The following is a 12,741-nucleotide window of genomic DNA, read 5'->3' on the forward strand; positions in this document are numbered from 1 at the left end:
CTACAGACATATTAAAGAGACAGTTATACATCAGTTGCAGTGAAGGGGAAAATGGGTGGCGAAAACTTACAGATTGCTGTCAGTTGAGTGGATCTGCGCCATTATTTAATAAAGGTGTGTGAAGTGTTGATCTGAGTGGTATTGCAGTTTGGACCCAGAGACTCATTTACCAACACAAAGCTACTGTGAATAGAGCTCAATGAAGTCAGAAATGTCTTATGGTGTAAGAGCTGTTTGTGGTAGTGCTTGTTTTGGGAACTCCTCCTGTTTCAAAGCAGGATATCTGTGGTCCTCCTCATGTCAGTGCTCATTAATGTTAATATCCACTGAATGTACCGTAGTTTAAACCTGTAAAAGAACATTATATTTGTTACTCCAGGATACTCTTCCAGTCCACTGTATTTCATAGCAGTGGAGGGATTTTGTTTCTGAGAAGTAGCAGTAGAAGTTTGGTTGAGCTGTTCTGTACAGAGTTGTTTTAAGTAATAAAGGAACCCCTGTAAATTTTTGCTGAACTTAGTGCTATTGAGCATTAATTGAATCCTCCTATCTTAGCATGGGTAATAGGTAACATTGTTAATTCAGAATATATATTGTCCTGGACTGATCATGTTAATCAGGAATATAACTGAGATCTGACGTGGAGATTCAAGTAGACCCAATGAAGGAGGGAGAACTAAAGGTAATTGCACTGGAGAAATACTTCACAGATTTTCTGAATTGGATTGTGACAGTGGGAGACTGAAAGCCTTGTGTTGCAGGTGAAGTGGCCAGCTTCACTAGAAGATGACTTTTTAAACATTCTGACTTAATGACACTTGGTCCAGAATCTTAGATTTGCAAATAAAGAAATCTTTTTCTTTCCCTCCCTCAGGTAAATTTGAACCACCATTATTCCACCCAAATGTTTATCCTTCAGGCACAGTGTGCCTCTCCATCCTAGAGGAGGATAAAGATTGGAGGCCAGCAATCACAATTAAACAGGTGATAACAACCTTCTATTAAAACTGTACATCTTTGCTTGCTTTGTCCATTTCTTTTGAGTGATTCCAAAATGTCTTATGCACAGTTCTACATTTTATTTATAGAAATTCTGAATTGTATAGGTTTCAAAGAAATATTTACATTATTTTTTTCATGTTTTTGCTTATACAGATCTTGTTAGGAATACAAGAACTTCTAAATGAACCAAATATTCAAGACCCAGCTCAAGCAGAGGCTTACACGATTTACTGGTTAGTTATGTTTGTTTGTTTAAAAAAAACAAAACACCTAGTTTATAGTTGTTTGTAAACCCTTTGTTCATTTGTATGAATGGTGTGGGACAGCTAAGCAGCTTTTATAAAATAATTTCTGTCTGCTTTATGTAACAATACTTAGTTTTATACTGTAACCTCAACAAAATAACTAAGTTTAAGGTTGAAGATCCAGTGATAGCAAGGCAGGTTAAAAGAGTAGCATATACAGGCCTGATGAGGCATCAAAGTCCAATTTGTGCTGTATGGATATGTAAAGAGAGTTTTTGCACCGAAGGAGTTTACAATCCTAGGCTAACAAGATATACAGTGGGTGAAATTAATGTGTTGGGGCAAGGGAGAGGAAGGACAAATTAACATCCTGTAGAGAAGCTACACACATGATTGTTCTTGTTATATTCCTAACTGTAATGAACTGGCAGCCATTTTGGCCTTAAAATAGTGGGTTTAGGGCTATTTTGGGGGAGTTTTGTACAGTGAATATGGGGCAGCATAGGAAGGAGTGTGTAGTTTGTGAGATGTGGACTTGTGGATGGTGCAGGCTGAGAACTTTGAAATGGCATTAGATGTGGTGTGGTTATCCATTTGACAAGTAACATAGAGATAAGAAGTGAAATTTTAAAGATGAGAAAGAACATCTCTGATTGTTTCAGCAATCTTCTCTGGCTGTGTCTAGACTAGCCCCCAACTTCAAAGCAGGCATGGTATTTAGGGTGTTGGGAGGTTACTAATGAAGTGCTGTGGTGCACATGCAGCACTTCACTAGGCTAAATCTCCCCTGCAGCAACTTAGAAGTACCGACAGCTGACCTGCAGCTACACGCAAGCTGGCACTTCAAAGTTGCCGCAGGGGAGATTTAGCCTAATGAAGTGCTTCGTGTGCACCGCAGCACTTCACTACTTATCTCCTCACACCCTAATTACCATGCCACCTTTGAAGTTGGAGGCTAGTCTAGACACAGCCTCTGAGATCCTTCCTTCTCCAGAATCAAAGAAAGAAGATTCTGAAAGTGAATAACGGGCTAGGTAAGTGCTGCAAGGTGAAGGGCTTTGCTCTACCTTCTATGGGAAGAGGAAGCCGTGTAGCTTGGATGGCTTGCACGCAAGCAGAAGGAATCTCTTGAGCAGGCTAGCTAGAATAGTCAGGAATGGGCTAAACTTAATAGCAGGGGAAAATGGCAGAAGGTGACAGAACATTGAGATGCTGGGAACAAAATTAATCCAGGAGCCAAAGGACAGGAGGGGAAGAAACTCTTTAATGGCCTGTACACTAATGCTAGGAGCCTGAGTTAACACATGCTCATTTAGGAACATAAATTTGACTACATGGTATATTAGAAATCTGGTGAAACTAGTCACACTATTATAATAATAAAATCAATGGTTTATACAAGCTATTTAGGAGGAATGAAATAGACAGTGAAGGGAAATGTACTTTGTCAAATTCCCATTATCTGTTTTTGCATCACTAACTCATAAAATTATCTTGAATGCTTATGGATCAGTGGCCTGAGGAAAAAAGCACAAGCTGGTGCGTGCTACAGACAACTAAATCACACTATGGAACAGGATAACTGCCTCCTTACACATCTGTCTGTGGTGTGTATGTGGGGGGAAAAAAAGACCACAGAGGAATTCAATTTGAGACACAAACTAGAGATCTCATGCTGCCAATATAAAGACACAGTTGGAATTTCTAAATATTATAGTTGTTTCCTAACTCAAAAAGTATTGCAGCCAATATAAAGAATTCTGCATTGCATCTTGTCCTAACAGATAAAGAACTGATAACAGAACTAAAAGTTAGTGGTAGGTTCAGTACAAGTGCTTGTGGCTCGATCACATTTATAATGTGCAAGCAGAATAAAATCTAGATCAGTAATATGTCTACTTGCTGATTTAAAAGAGGCAGTTTTACAAAGCTGAAAGCCATTATGAGCTGAAGCAGCTGGGAGGAAGAATCTAATCAGAAAAATGTGAATGATGATTGGGTATCATTCAATGGCATCTTCCTAGATGCACACAAAGCCACAGTTGCACATTTTAGAGAGAGAAGGATGTGCAGGTTGAAAGAAACCAAGCTTGTTTTACAGGCAAATGAAACAATTAAAATGTAATAAATGGAAAATTGATAGTAGTATCTGTAAATCAGAAGTGGGAATTGGAAAATAGGAAAGATGAAAGGAGAAATCTATAGTCAGGAGTGTTAAAGATAGAAAGTTTTACGTTGTTCCAAAAATTAAAAAACACTTTGGGAACAAAAAGAACATTTGCCAAAATGGTATTGGTCCGTTGTAACTAGAAATGGTAGAATTATCCATAATAAAGCAGGAAAGACAGAAGTGTTCTTACATATTTCTGTTTTGTATTTGAGGTGTGGGAAAACAGAGGATGCTGTCTCAGTGCACGGTGCTAATGCTTTCTTTTCCACTAATATCTCTGTAGGATGTTTTAAGCAAACACAATTTGACACTTGTAAATCAGCAGGTCCAGATAACATTCATCTGATAATTCTAAAAGGCTGAGGAGTCTGCTGGACAGTGGATCTTGATTTTTTCAGGAAGTCTTGGAGTATGAAGGTAGTTCCAGGAAAAAAATGAAGAAAACTAATGTGCCCATTTTTTAAAAAGGGTAAACTAGCTGATGTAGGACACTTTATGGCTGTCAGCCAGACCTCAGTCCTGGACAAGATCATGCAGCGGCTGATACAGGAACATTTTAATAAAGAACTATAGGTTAATTAATGCAAGTAAACATGAATTTATGGCACATAGTAGTATAAAAAAATCAGTTCGAGGATCTGTTTGGTAAAGGTAATAGTGCTACCATAGTATATTTAAATTTCTATAACAACAAGAAGTCCTGTGGCACATTGTAGACTGACACGTTTTGAAGTGTAAGCTTTCGTCGGCAAAGACCCACTTTGTCAGATATGTTCGTCTGACGAAGCAGGTCTTTGCCCATGAGAGCTTATGCTCTGAAATATCTGTTAGTCTGTAAGGTGCCACAGGACTTCTTGTTGTTTTTGAAGGTACAGATTAACACAGCTACCTCTGATACTTAAATTTCTATAAGACACTTGGTTTCGTACTTCACAACGTTTTGATTAAAATCATCACAGTACAAACTAAACATGGCTCCATATTAAATGGGTTAAAAACTGTCTTAGAGGTCCCAAAATGTAACTGTAAATGGGAGATCATCATTGAGTAGGGAGTGTTTTACAGTTGAGTCCCGGAGTGATTGGCTCTAGGCAATGCACTAGTGAACATATTTATTGGTGATCTGGAAGAAAACACAATCATCACTGATAGTTTTCAAATGACATAATAATTGGGGGAATGGTATGAAGAGGACAGGTCAATGCTTCAGAGCAATGTGGACTGCTTGCTAGATTGGGCACAAGCAAGCAATACATGGTCTAAATATGGCTAAATGTAATCATACATATCTGGGAACAAAGAATGTAGTCCATACTTAGAAGATGAGTACTCTAGCTTCAGAAGCAGAGACTCTAAAAAGATTTCAGGGTCAAAGAATTTAATCATCTCCACCTTGGCTCCCAATGGTGATGCTGTGGCCAAAAGAACTAATGATGCATCCCAAGACTGCATCAACAGAGGAGCCTTGAGTAGGGACAGCAAGATTATCTTAACTCTGCATTTGGTGTTGGAGCACTGTGTCCACTCTAATGTCATACAATACAGTAAACCCTCGACTTAACAGACCCCGATTTAACAGACTTAGAAATAACAGGTTTAAGAATTTAAGAATGAATTGGTGGGTGTTTTTTTGATCTTATCTGCTTGAGCATCCTAGTTACCAATATTGAACTCTCAAATGACAGCATCAGTGGTGGCTATCAAAAACTGAATTAAAGCAGTACAGAAAAGTTGAATTTGAGCAGTACTGTGAATAAGACAGTTTCAGTCAGTTTCTGGTTGGAGGAGGGACTTACACTTCCATGTTAAAAACATCTGCCCACAAAAAGCTCTCAAGGCTGCATCATAGGAGAAGAGGCATAATATAAACAATAAAACGGTAGACTTTGGTTATATTAGTGGATCACAGAATGACTGTTTAACCACCGGTTTGATGTATCTGCAAAAGACATCCTTGGAATACATTTGCATCAGCCAGGATATTTATGGTAGAGAGAGGGAAGTACTAATGCCATTGTACAAGGAGTTGGCAAAACCTCATGTGGAATACTCTGCACAGTTCTGGTCACCTGTGGTCAAGAAAGATGAATTCAAACCAGAACAGGTGCTGAGAAGAGTTAATGGTCAGGGGAATGGAGAGCCTTTCTTAGGCTTGTTCAGTATAGCAAAGTGAAGGCTAAGATGGGATTTGTTTGACCTCTATAAATATGGTGGGGTGGTAAACACCAGGAAGGAAGAACCGTTCAAACAAAAGGACAGCGCTAATACAACAACAATGGATATAGACTGGGCATGAGTAAACTTAAGCTGGAAATTAGGTTTTTAATCGTTAAGTTCTGTAACAGGTTCCTAATAGGTATAGTGCGGTTAAGCAATGTAACTGGATTTAACATGCAGACTGGTAATCTTATCAGGATTATATAAACTATCAGAAATGTAGAAACTACATTTTCTGCTGGTCTGTTCTGTTGGCGTACAGACTAACACAGCTACCTGTTACTATTCAATAGGATTATATGACATGCTTTCCTTTCATAGTAAAGGACACGTAATCCAGATGTCCTCTCAGTGCTATGGAGTTCTTTCCTTTAAAACATTACATGGAAGAAAAATTACAAATATGCAACCACAGAAGAAAAAGAAACAGTTAAGGTGCGTCTATACATGCATTCCTCTTTTGAAATAGGTATGCAAATGAGGTATAAATTTGCATATGTGGTACCTCATTCACATATTCTAATTTCGAAAGAGCTTTCTTTGAAAGAAAAAAGCCAGTGTAGATGCTGCTCTTTTGAAAGTAGAATCCTTCTTCCCATTAAATAAAAGGAAGAAAGTTTATTTTGAAGATGGGCTTACTATCGAAAGAGCAGCATCTACACTGACTTTCTTCTTTCAAAAGAAGCTCTTTTGAAATTAGAATATGCAAATGAGGTTCCATGTATGCAAATTTATATATTTGCATACCTCTTTCGAAAGAGGGATGCAAGTGCAGACGCACCCTTACTTAATAGACTAGGTTCTTGTGTTTGGAGTCCCCAGAATAAGACAAAAACCATGAGTAGTCCTGTGACACCTTAAAGATTTGGTTTTTTTATCCACGAAAGCTTAAGCCCCAGTAAATCTGTTGTCTTTAAGGTGCCACAGGATACGAATAGAAACTAACATGGTTACCCCTCTGAGACTGGAATAAGACAGCAAGAGAAGCCATCATTGGCTTTTTAATTTTTTTAATGCCTTTTCACTCATATCTAGACATCAAGTTATGGGTAGACTAACCTCTGGAGGCATTTTATGTAATAGCTATCTAAGAATAGTTAAGGTACACTTAAGAGTCTACATTTACAAACTAGTACATCACAAAAACTTATGTAAATAGACTTGTTGATATTTCTGTGCACCAGACTGATTTTCTGGGTCTGTAAGGTACTCTTAATGAATAATTGGTGAGAGAAGCCATTGGCAGAGCGAAAGGTCACATGCCATTGCAACTTGATCTGGTACTAAAATGCATGGGAAAACATGGTGCCTGTAAACAGGAGTCTAGTTATATGAACTGTTAAATATCCCTGTTCAAGAATAATTTTTTTATATACCAGTGCTTTATTTAAATTTCTGCTGTACTCTGCCTTTTTTACAACTGATCTGTTCTGCAGCATTAGCTATATTGTAGACTACCAGTTCCTACAATTATCTTTATATTTTTCTTCATTATAGATATAGGAAAATAAGTTTTTTTTAAACTGCACGTATGTACACAGCCTCCTAAGCCCATTATCTTCTCTTACCTGACTTTTAGATTGGGAAGATGGTGATCTGAGACCCTGAAGAGAAATCATTTAATTTATCAACTCTTCAGTGAGATTGTGTTCTGTGGTGACATAACACATGCAAGAGAAACTTTAGAAGACATGGCATTACTTTATTGTGGAATGTTGTTGTAGCTGTGTTTGTCCCAGGATATTAGAGACACAAGTGGGTGAAGTCGTATGATAATACCTCATCCACTTTGCGTCTAATTGCTTTGTGAAGATCAGTATACTGGCATTTTCAACCTAATAGTTAATGTATGTTAAAGCCAGGCATCTACTTTGTGGCAGGTCTAGCAGAGTGACTCTGTAAATGTCTTTCCCCAAAATGATTTTACCTCTGAGAGAGAATCTTGATATGTTGGTGAGCTCCCTTATATCCAGGCTATCGGACTCTTTAGATTAGTCACTTCTTCCTTCCAAACAAAATGGGTCCTGCAATGCAAATGACCCTTTCATTAATTTAATTAATAGCATTTGTACAGTGAGTTGTTGATATAGGCAAAATCTACCCACACCCACCCCTTTTATCTTTTGGTCAGTTCAGTCTCTCTCTCTCTCTCCCACCCACCCACCTTTTATCCTTTGGTCAGTTCAGTCATAGGTTTTCCTGCTGTCATGGGTATGTAAAATACTTCATCTCTGCTGAAGCCTTGCCTTAAGAAATAATTTGAGTCTTGTATGGATGAGAACTACTTAAATAGTACTCATTGTGCAGCTTGACATAATTGACATCTGAAATGTCTGATGACTTTTTTTTGTTTTTTACATTCAGCCAAAACAGAGTGGAATATGAAAAGAGGGTTCGAGCACAAGCCAAGAAGTTTGCGCCATCATAAGCACCCATCACACAGCATCTTAAAAAGGAAGGGATTGGTTTGGCAAGAACTTGTTTACAAATTTTTTGCAAAATCTAATGTTGCTATGTACAATTAATATTCACTTAGGGGAGGGGGTTGTATGTGTGCCATTTTCCATATTCGCCACTTGTATACAGTTCTGAATTCGCTGAATAGCCCCCAGTTTTTCATACAGGGTCTCTTCCTTCAGTCTTTTGTATTTTTGATTGTTATGTAAAACTTGCTTTTATTTTAATATTGATGTCAGTATTTCAACTGCTGTAAAATTATAAACTTTTATACTTCTATAAATTCACTAGTATCTCTAGTTACTTTGCTATCTGATGCAGGCATGCTTTAAAATGTTTAGAACTATATTGAGACTCTAGCTGGCTGTATGAAAAAATCATACCCTTTTACCCCCTTCCCTCCCCTTAATTTGTTTTTCTATCTTTCAGAAACTAGATTATTATTGCTTAAGAGCCTCAGAGATCCAAAGTCAGCCAGCATCTTGATTCTGCATCACTTCCTTTTGTGTTTATATGGCGTTTTGTCTGTGTTGCTGTTTAGAGTAAATAAACTGTTTATATAAAGGTTTTTGTTTCATTATCTTCATTGAAATGACTGAAGAGAAAAGTCTTCCAGTTAAGCATAGTCTCAGTAAGTAAAATTCAGTGACCTTTCCTTTATACAAGGCTTCTAATATTGTATGTTCCTTTATTGCTAGAGCTCCCACACATCTGTAGAAATGACCTTTCTCTGAGCACTATGTCCAGATCTGAAGCGGGTCTTCCCCACAAAGCTCATCACCTAGTAAGTTATTTTGTTAGTCTTTAAAGTGCTATGGGACTGCTTCTTTACTCATGAGTGATAGTCAGACTTGCTAATCTAAATCAATTTCTCAAATCTTTTTGAGGAAAGTCAACTCTGAGTAGCACATTGCCTGTTACAAAACTTTTGTTTACAGTGGTGTTGACTGGATAATATTGTGACTAGATTACAAGTTTCAGTAGAGCAAGGCCAAGAAGCATTATTGATTTTCCTCTTTGAAAGCTGATATTTTGAGGTAATCAGTTTAAAGTGACTGGGTCACAAATCAAAGTGAATATACTAACACCCATATACCCAAGGAAAGATGAACTGTAAGCAGTGTCAGAAATTTTGTCTTAGTGGGAATCCACATGGTCTGCAGTATTTAAATACTTAAATTATTTTGTCTTAAAACAACTAGTGCTTATGAAATGCATTGCATATATTGTTTAGGAAAGGGCTAAATTCTTGTCGGTAGGATGCAAAAATCCATAGTTAACCCATATGAAGTGAGGCATTCAGATATGCAAGACTTTTCTTCCCCTTTCCTCCCCTCCCCTCCCCTCCCCAACTGTAAAATGTAACAGCATTTCTCTAGTAACAGAGAGGGAGCCATGTTAGTCTATATACTATTAAATCAAGAAAAGCAGTCAAGTAACACTTCAAATATTTTTTTCTGATTTGTCCTCCTTGATTACTGTTTTTGGTTCTCTGCGCCTTAAATATTGAGTCTGTTCTGGTATGGCTATGGTCTGAAGAAGTGGGTCTGTCCCATGAAAGCTCACCTAATAAATTATTTTGTTAGTCTTTAAAGTGCTGCTCAATGCTTTTTTTGTTTTGATAGCATTTCTTGAGTGTGTTTTGTTTTAAATCACAGGTGATGATGCTGAAAGCTTCAACCTATCTATAGCTGTGTCTACACTAGGAAGTGTTTTTCAGAAAAGATGGGCCTTTTTTTGAAAAACCCCACGGCACGTCTACACACACAAAATGCTCTGTTTTGCTCTGAAATCAAGAGAACGCAGCCCTTTTTCCAGCAGCCCTCTTCTCCTCCCAGATGAGGAAGAGTGCCCTTTTCCAAAAGATTCTTTTGAAAACAAGTGTGTGTAGATGTTCTGCGGGCCTTCCTTTGAAGAGAGCAGTGCTACTGGCATCAGATTTTTTTTGATCTCTGGCCCACTCTTTTGAAGGAGTGGGGCTATGTGGACACTGTCTATTGAAAGAGCAGGTTGATCTTTTGATCTGTTTTCTTGTGTGTTGATATAATCTTTCAAAAGGAGCTTTTTTTGGAAGATCTCTTCCAGAAGAACTTCTTTTGCAGGATCGCTGTAGTGTAGACACAGCCTCATCTGGCAAACTCCATAATCTGGCATGATTTTAGTTTAGCCAGATGACCACTTATGGATGTGGCCAAGTTCCCTGTGATCTCATAAACTTTGTTTACAGCCACCAGTCCTGGCTTTCTGTTCTGTGCTGCTATTTTAGCTGTAATTTACCCCTACATGTCCTCTAAGAGCCAAGTAAGCAGTAGAAATGATAACAATGTGGTAAAACTTATTGACCTCCCATTGTCTGGCAAATTCTCTTGGCCAGCACCAGTCGGGTCCCAAGGTTGCTGTATTATAGTTAGACTTGAGCATAGTGAATCAGGCTGGAGGCTGAGTGTTGTCAGATTATGGTGGTTACCTTCCAAGTATGGACATACTCCCTGACTGGCTCTCGTTTGATCCCACACACTGCTACTAGGCTTTCCTTAAATTTTGCCACGTTTAAAGACAGCTAATTTGGAAAGCAGCTTTTGAACCAATAGACAAAGAGAGAAACCTAAATTAGAAAGAAACTTCTATCTCTTGTTGGCAGGAGTTTTGGCTGCCTGAAGTCCCTACTCTAATTTTTAAAAAACAATGTAAAATCCTGGTCCAATGAATCCATGGCAAAACTCCCATTTAATTGGATCATTTCATCCATTGATAGTTTACCCTCCAAAAACGGGAGGGCAGCTGATTGAGGAAGATCTGTGCTAAAGTATGAGTGATGTACAAAATGTGAATAATAATCTTTGATCTCTACTTTTACTGGAGGATCTTCAGAGGGATGCTGAAAGTTTTGACCTGTTTTTTAATTTTTTACTTGACAAAATCTAAAATGAATAGAAATGTTTTCATGGCAAATTGTGGTGGAGGATACCTGGCTTGCTTTTATCACTCATAGGCTATGTCTACACGTGAAGCCAACATCGAAATAGCTTATTTCGATGTAGCAACATCGAAATAGGCTATTTCGATGAATAACGTCTACACGTCCTCCAGGGCTGGCAACGTCGATGTTCAACTTCGACGTTGCGTGGCACCACATCGATATAGGCGCTGCGAGGGTACATCTACACGCCAAAGTAGCACACATCGAAATAAGGGTGCCAGGCACAGCTGCAGACAGGGTCACAGGGCGGACTCAACAGTAAGCCGCTCCCTTAAAGGGCCCCTCCCAGACACAGTTGCACTAAACAACACAAGATCCACAGAGCCGACAACTGGTTGCAGACCCTGTGCCTGCAGCATGGATCCCCAGCTGCCGCAGCAGCAGCCAGAAGCCCTGGGCTAAGGGCTGCTGCCCACGGTGACCATAGAGCCCCGCAGGGGCTGGAGAGAGAGCATCTCTCAACCCCCCAGCTGATGGCCACCATGGAGGACCCGGCAATTTCGACGTTGCAGGATGCGGAACGTCTACACGGTCCCTACTTTGACGTTGAACGTTGAAGTAGGGCACTATTCCGATCCCCTCATGAGGTTAGCGACTTCGATGTCTCGCTGCCTAACGTCGAAGCTAACTTCGAAATAGCGCCCGACGCGTGTAGCCGCGACGGGTGCTATTTCGAAGTTAGTGCCGCTACTTCGAAGTAGCGTGCACGTGTAGACACAGCTATAGTGCTAGAAACTCAGAGCATTTTGCTCTTGTATGAGACGTCTAAAGCAAAAAAAAAAAAAAAAAAGTCTAATTTCACTATCCTTGCTGAATAAAAAGTAAAAAATAAGCAACATCCTATTCAGTGAACTAATGGTTTAAATGTTACTAATAAAACAGATCAGGGTTTTTCCTGACAGACTTCCTCTCTCTAGAATATGAATTTAAAATACAGACTTGTGCTTTTTTTGTTGGCTTCAGATGCTGTCTGCTTCCAGCTCTGGCTGGTTCCTGAGTTGCTGCTGCTCCTCCTGTGGCTCTGGCTGTGGCAAGGGGTGGTGGCGGTGACCTCCTCAGCCATGCTGACAGCAGCTGTCGGGGGCCGGGGGGTGGAGTCCCTGGGCCAGCTGGCTGTCTCCATGGAGGGCTTATCTGTCAACAGAATGCACCCCCTTCTTCCTCTTCCCCCCCGTCCACTCCCCAGGAGAGCATCCACACTTGATTTCTGTTGAGAGAGGCATTCTGCCCCCTGGGGGAATGGCAGAAATCTGTTGACAAAATTTACTTTTGACAATATATTTGTAGTGTGGACGCTCCACAAGTGTTTTGTCAACAAAACTCTTTACTGTAGGCATAGCCATGATGAAAAGGAGTGATATGCAGCCGTTTTTCCCAGATCTATTAAGACTGCCTTTTGATGGGGAGAGTCTGTCAATGTTCATACTTTGCAATTTAGCCATTGCAAGCAATTGCTGCAAAAAGAATCTTGCCATGTTCAGCAAATCTGAAATGGCACAGATATTAAGTAGACAATTTTATGGAAAGTAAATATGTCCCAACTGTCATGATGGTAGATAAATCTTAAAATACTAAGCATTGATCATGAAGGATTTTGTGTAGCTTTATTATATGCCATGCAAGGGCTTGTTAAATGCAACTTTGGTTATTTCTAATGTTTGCAAACATGG

The 12,741-nt window shown here is 39.3% G+C and overlaps 1 protein-coding gene across 1 annotated transcript in view; it reads left to right on the plus strand.

Annotated features, from left to right (window-relative positions):
* UBE2I (ubiquitin conjugating enzyme E2 I) overlaps window positions 1–8,658 on the plus strand; it is a 36,133-nt gene extending 27,475 nt beyond the window's left edge. The window contains exons 5-7 of the mRNA XM_075010992.1: window positions 875–984; window positions 1,156–1,235; window positions 7,999–8,658. Coding sequence (XP_074867093.1) covers window positions 875–984; window positions 1,156–1,235; window positions 7,999–8,062 — 254 coding nt within the window. The 3' untranslated portion in view covers window positions 8,063–8,658. The remainder of the gene's footprint in view (window positions 1–874; window positions 985–1,155; window positions 1,236–7,998) is intronic.
* The last annotated feature ends 4,083 nt before the right edge of the window (window positions 8,659–12,741 follow it).

The sequence above is a fragment of the Carettochelys insculpta genome, chromosome 16 (genome assembly GCF_033958435.1).
Source record: "Carettochelys insculpta isolate YL-2023 chromosome 16, ASM3395843v1, whole genome shotgun sequence".
NCBI classification, from domain to species: domain Eukaryota; kingdom Metazoa; phylum Chordata; order Testudines; family Carettochelyidae; genus Carettochelys; species Carettochelys insculpta.